Source organism: Nomascus leucogenys, chromosome 11, assembly GCF_006542625.1.
Source record: "Nomascus leucogenys isolate Asia chromosome 11, Asia_NLE_v1, whole genome shotgun sequence".
In the NCBI taxonomy this organism is placed as follows: Eukaryota; Metazoa; Chordata; class Mammalia; order Primates; family Hylobatidae; genus Nomascus; species Nomascus leucogenys.
In genome coordinates, this window is record NC_044391.1 from 88920452 (window position 1) to 88927144 (window position 6693).

The 6693-nt window shown below is 39.7% G+C and overlaps 1 protein-coding gene across 2 annotated transcripts in view; it reads left to right on the forward strand.

The window, feature by feature from the left end:
• SERPINI1 (serpin family I member 1) overlaps nucleotides 1–6343 on the forward strand; it is an 89229-nt gene extending 82886 nt beyond the window's left edge. For both annotated transcript variants that reach the window (XM_003256411.4, XM_003256412.4), the window contains exons 7-9: nucleotides 3734–3820; nucleotides 5215–5304; nucleotides 6021–6343. In XM_003256411.4, coding sequence (XP_003256459.2) covers nucleotides 3734–3820; nucleotides 5215–5304; nucleotides 6021–6097 — 254 coding nt within the window. In that variant the 3' untranslated portion in view covers nucleotides 6098–6343. The remainder of the gene's footprint in view (nucleotides 1–3733; nucleotides 3821–5214; nucleotides 5305–6020) is intronic.
• The last annotated feature ends 350 nt before the right edge of the window (nucleotides 6344–6693 follow it).

The following is a 6693-nucleotide window of genomic DNA, read 5'->3' on the forward strand; positions in this document are numbered from 1 at the left end:
TCAGCTTCCCAGAGTGCTGGGATAACAGGCATGAGCCACTGCGCCCAGCTACTGTCTTGAAATTTATGTGCTGATTTTACCAACTAAATATATTCAGTTACTTAACACAATTTAAATTTTTCTTAAAAAAACACTACTCTTTTGGATTTGAGGGAGCTAATTATACTTTATTACTAAATGTGAAAACCTGATTGCTTTTTTATTTTTCTCCTAGTCAACAAATACATTCTAGAAGTAAACATCATAATATGTGAAATGGACTATTTAATAATGCAGTACTTATATCTTAATTCCAAATAAGATCTGAGGAAGTAATATTCCCATTAAAAGTATATTCAGAGATGCCATTGTTAGTTGTCTTGGGGCTTATTCAAAGTAATCAGGTCCTCTGTAACAGATGTACCAAAATGTTGAAAACCCTTCCATATACATACAAGATAATTATGTGCTTTTCAAAGCTTGAAGGAAAATGTATTTTGTGGGTAGGACTTGATACTTACAAAGTCTAACTAAGCAACCCAATGGGAAATCAATTGTGCTTTTAATGGCACTGGACATCAGCAACAAAGTTATTTATCTGAAATCTGAATTAGATCTCCTGGAATTGAAAGGGGGGTTATAAATTTGAGTAATTCTTTTTCTTACTCTCCTGTGCTCTTTCAAAAAATGTATTTGAGGCATCTTTTGTTTGTTTTGTTTCTTTCTTAGGGAAAAGTTGAAACCCCAAGATTGAATGCCATTTTATGGTTTGCTAGGGCTACTGTAACAAGTAACAGACTGAGTGGCTTAAAAAACAGAAATTTATTTTCTCACAGCTCTAGAGGCGTAAGTCTGAAATAAAAGTGTCAGCAAGTTGGTTTCTTCTGAGGCTTCCCTTCTTGGTGTGTAGATGGCCGTCTGTCCCCTCTATCTTCACGTGGTTTATTAGTCATATTTACGTGATGGCAGTGGTGGCCTGTCTGGAGTGGCCACTGCCATGACCCCGGCTGCAGTAAGGGAGGGAGGAGCAGCCAGGGCTTCATGCTCCACGGAGCCAGCAGGAGCTGGGAACAAGTGGAAGCCTGCCCCCTTCTGAGTTGGAGAGGCGGGAGCCCAGCCAACCTGGGCACAGCTGCTGTGGACCTGGGCATCTCTGCACTCTCCAGGCCCAGGAAGCCGCTGCCCACTGCAGGCTCAGAAGTGCCTGCTCCTACTGCCTAGCCTCTCCCTGATGCCGGAGACTACTCTGATTTCTGAGCAAAGTTGTGGCCGAGTCTAGGTGCTGTCATGAGCTGGCTGGCTGTGTACATACCTGGGGCAGTGCTGACACATCAACCCCCTGCTGACTGGGCCCCCTCCAGACTTTGGGCACTGATGAGCATGGGAGGGAGGCCAAGAGGGAGCTAAACGCAGCTCAGTGCAGGCCTGCAGGCACCCCTCAGCACGGACAGCCTGGATGCCATGGGTACTGTGGAGGGCAGGCCAATGGTGGCAGGAGGCAGACAGGCTCCTGGGTGGAAAGGGGAGGGTCCCCAATGAAACCCCACCTTCAGGCCAGGGATGACCTGAGGCCTGGGGTCCAGGCTGCCAGTTCTGTGGACCAGAATGAGAACTTATACAGTGCTTTTTCCAGGCCACCCGTGGCCACCCATGGACCAATCAGCACATATTTCCTCCCCTCTGAAGCCTATAAAAACCCCCAAACTCAGTCAGACTCGAGCAGATGGCAGGATGACCTGCCTGCAGAGAGGAGCTACCCACTGTGGGTCTCCTCTCTGCTAAGAGTTGGACACTCATTGGGACAACCCGCCTGCAGAGAGGAGCTACTCACTGCAGTTCTCCTCTGAGCTGTTGTGTCACTCTATAAACCACCTCTTTGCCTTGCTCACCCTCCACTTGTCTACATGCCTCATTCTTCCTGGATGTGGGACAAGAACCTGGGACCCACCAAATGGCGGGACTGAAAGAGCTGTAACACAAATAGGGCTGAAACATGCCCCTTGCTCGCCATGTTGTAGGCAGCAAGAAGGAGAGAATAGAGGAGAGAAGTGCCGTGGCCCTTCAGGGAGCCCAGACCTAGTAGCTCCCGAGCCAGGACTGTGACACCCTCTTTGAAGCTCTGCAGTTCCTGGTGTCTCCAAGCTTCCAAACACCACCACATTTCCTGGCGCCAGTAGTGGAAGCTGCTTGTGGCACTTCTGGTCCAGCTGCAGCCTAGCAGTGAGCCAGCCCCCATGCCAGTGCCTGGAGCTGCCTGCCCCACCGTAGCCAGAGTGCCTGACTGTGTGCAGCAGACAGACCCCATGCTCACTCACTCACATGCCTCTCACCACTCCACACCTGGCTCGCCCTTGGCAGGTGTGGGATCCGGGCTGGTAGCACAAGCCAAGTGCAGCCTGCCAGGACGAGTGGGCACAATGAACCCAGCAGGCCTAAGCAAAACTCAGGCAAAGGCACCACTGGCAACAGAGGTTTCTGGCTGGTGAAGTGACACCCCAAGGATCCTGTAACATATGTATGTGTAAATATACAAACATATATACATACATAATTAGTCATTATATACATATTTATGAAGAGAGAAAAATTTTTAAAGAGTTGGCTCATGATTATGGAGGCTTTGGATGCTCAAAATCTTCAGGTGGAGACCTGGAAAAAAATTGCAGCCCAAAGGCAGCCTGCTGGCAGAATTCTTCCTTGCTTGGGAAGGGCCAATCTTTGTTTTATTAAAGCCCTCAGCTGACTGGATGAGGCTCACCCACATTGTGAGGGTAATCTGCTTTACTCAAAGTCTACCAATGTCAATCTCATCTAAAAGCACTGTTATAGAAACACCCAGACAGTTTGACTAAATATCTGAGCACCATGGCTCAGCCACGCTGACACATACGGTTAATTAACCATTACACAAGGCCTTCCCTCTGTACCTGTCTGTGTCCAAATTTCCTCTCCTTTTAAGAACACTACTCATATTGGATTAGGACCCACCCTAATGACCTCATTTAAATTTAAAATTCTGTCTCCAAATATAGCCAATCTCTGAAGTACTGGGGGTTATGACTTCAATGTATAAATTTGTGTAGAACATAATATAGCCTATAACAGCCATTATCTTAAAACAGGCATAAATAGGAAGGGAAAAATAGTCCTCCTAATGCGAAAAATGTGTTACTTCCTCTTATCTTAGGATAAAGCATGTTTGTGAATCCTCAGATAAACCAATTAATTGTAATGGAAAGTAACTTTTTCATAAATTTACATTATGAATCTAGAAGTCAATTTCATTTTTCTTTGCCAAGGATATTTACATTATCATAGTAATTAAATATTAGGTTAAAAAAGGAAAAAACTTTTTTTTATTCTGGCTTTTTTACCTGCTTCCATTTCATACTTTTAATATTTAAAATTAAAGAGCAATGTGTGAGATATTTTAATCTTGACTTACGAAATAATTTGAAGTCACTATTTAAAAAAATTTCCACTTTTTCTGAAAATATAAGACATACATATGGGAAAACCACCAATAAAAATGGAAAAGAAAATTAGCAAAAGAATATAAAATGAGGGCAAATTAAAAACCACATCTTCAATGGTCATCTCCTAAATGAAATCTTGTAACATTATCTCCTAGGTTTTCTTCAGTATCCCAGTCTCTTAGATCTCTAAAATCCATTTAACAAAAGGGCAAAATATTTTCCTATCTCTGAATGACAAAAAAAAAAAAGAACATCGATCATCGATTCTCTTTTTGCAGATAACAAGGAGATTTTTCTTTCCAAAGCAATTCACAAGTCCTTCCTAGAGGTTAATGAAGAAGGCTCAGAAGCTGCTGCTGTCTCAGGTACTGTTTGCTAAAATCTTCTCCCCTCTTCTAGATTTGTATTTTTAGAGCAATCTTGAGTGGGGAGTGGGGTCATTTTCAAAATGCAGCCAAAAAAGTCACTCTGCTCTAACTTAGAAGTCAAGCAAATGCTGAACCAGCCGAAATTTTCTAAATAGAATGTGAAGTGTGAACTCACTCCAGTGCCCCTTTACAGGTAACTCTCATCTTCATTTTTTCTCTAATGAGAGACAGGAAGACATTGGCAGTTCTGCAAAAATAGATTTTTCTGCTGTGCTGCCTGTTTAAATATTTTAAATATTTTCCTGCTACCCATTTAAACATTTTTCTTCCTACCAAATTATTTGCTGAAGTTTATTCTTAATTTTGTCAGCAAAAGTTCTTATTTTTTATTTTTGTGGTTACATAGCAAATGTATATATTTATGGAGAATATGGGATATTTTTGATACAGGTATATAATGCATAATAATCACATCAGGGTAAATGGGGTATTCATCACCTCAAGCATTTATCATTTCTTTTTATTGCAAACATTTCAATCATACTTTTCTAGTCATTTTTAAATGTACAACAAATTATTGTTGACTTATAATCACTTTGATGTGCTATCAAATACTAGATCTTCATTCTATTTAACTGTATTTTCGTACCCACTAACTATCCCAACATACCCCACCTCTATCACTTTCATGTTAGGATAGTATTTTCAGAAGGAAATAAGAGCATAGTAGCCTCAGGCATCAAGACAGCTTGAAATCTTACATGTAATCTGGACATTCTTTTGACAATTAACTGCAGCAAGTATATATCATCTTATAATGAGGATCTCAGGGGAATTTAGTAGCCCAGTCATAGGATACCTCGTTGTATCTCTCACTGTTATATTTTCCCTTTAATCACTGCCATCCTGACCACTTACTAGAAACCTGGTGACTTCCTATGTAAAAATACCCACTTCGGACGAAAGAAATAATGATTTGAAAATATAGAGAAACTCTCTTCAGTTTTTGTTTGGGGATTTTTTTTATTCTTTTTACTTCCTTTTACTCAAAAGTCATTTTAGTGAAGACACACATATTTATGTGAGGCTGAGAATAAACATTTTGTAACAAGAAGAATAAATTGTCCTATTATTTTTAGTGGAGTAGAGGGAAGAAATTGCTTGTTTGTTTTGTTTGTGGTGTGTGTTTGTTTTGTTTCGTTTTGTTTTTTAAAAAGATCAAGTAGAAATGTTAACACCTTTATAATTTTTCTCCAGTTAAGTCTTTAAAATCTTGTTTCCTGTAAATTGTTGTCTTTGTCTTAGGTGGATAGGCATAGAGGGTTTTGAGGAATTACTCATTAGTCTCTGCACATCCACAGACATATAATTACTTTTTCTCTGCACTGTAGGAATGATTGCAATTAGTAGGATGGCTGTGCTGTATCCTCAAGTTATTGTCGACCATCCATTTTTCTTTCTTATCAGAAACAGGAGAACTGGTAAGTTTATTATGAAAACAAAATTTTATTTAATAGGTCACAAAGAACCTCTTTTTTAAATGGAGATTTTTTTTCTCAGTACTCATCACATAATTTTTCACACTTTTATTTATTTATTCTTTTTCCAGAGATTGACCAACTGAATTATCAGATAATTTATAATGTTGAAATGATTTTTTTTAATGAAAATAAGGCTGGTGAGGTGGCTCAGACTTTAATCTCAGCACTTCAGGAGTTCCAGACAGGGAGGATCACTTGAGGCCAGGAATTCAAGCCCAGCCTGGGTAACATAGTGAGACCCCATTTCTACATAAATAAAAATTTTTTAAAAATTAGCCAGGCATGGTGGCACATGCCTGTTATCCTGGCTACTAGAAGTGTTGGGGGTGGGAGGAATGCTTGAGCTCAGGAGTTCATGGTTACAGTAAGCTCTGATGGAGCCACTGCACTCCAGCCTGGGCATCAGGGCAAGAGCCTTTCTCTAGAAGGAAAGAAGAAAGGAAAGGAAAGGGAAAGGGAAGGAAGAGAGAGAGGAAGGAAGGAAGGACAGAGGGAAGGAAGAAAGGAAGGAAGGAAGGAAGGAAGGAAGGAAGGAAGGAAGGAAGGAAGGAAGGAAGGAGAAAATAACATATTTTCATTAATTGTAAGCAAGAAGGAAGATAAATATTTTATTATTTTGTTCACCCCCTCTTTTGTTTACTTCCAAACCAATACAGGTACAATTCTATTCATGGGACGAGTCATGCATCCTGAAACAATGAACACAAGTGGACATGACTTTGAAGAACTTTAAGTTACTTTATTTGAATAACAAGGAAAACAGTAACTAAGCACATTGTGTTTGCAACTGGTATATATTTAGGATTTGTGTTTTACAGTATATCTTAAGATAATATTTAAAATAGCTCCAGATAAAAACAATATATGTAAATTATAAGTAACTTGTCAAGGAATGTTATCAGTATTAAGGTAATGGTCCTGTTATGTCATTGTGTTTGTGTGCTCTTGTTTAAAATAAAAGTACCTATTGAACATGTGACTAGATCTATTTTTTTATTTTAGAAGTCGTAGTATAAAGATATCTCTAAGTGAACTTTGGAAACAATGTTTCTGCACATTTAAATCTCTTATAATTATGCAGGATCAAAACATCATAGTAAGATAGCACTATATGCATATGCATAACAAGCAATAACAAGTGAGGTGAAGACAGGTACTCCACAAAAATTCTCACTGTCATTTCTTGGAAATAAGTGTATAGTGTAGGCAAAAGCATACAAACTGGACATCTTCCGTATTGCTTCATGACAAGACCTGTTAGAAAAAAACAACAGAGCTATGCAAATCTCAGATACCTATAGCTTATTTTTCCAAATCATTAAAAATTCA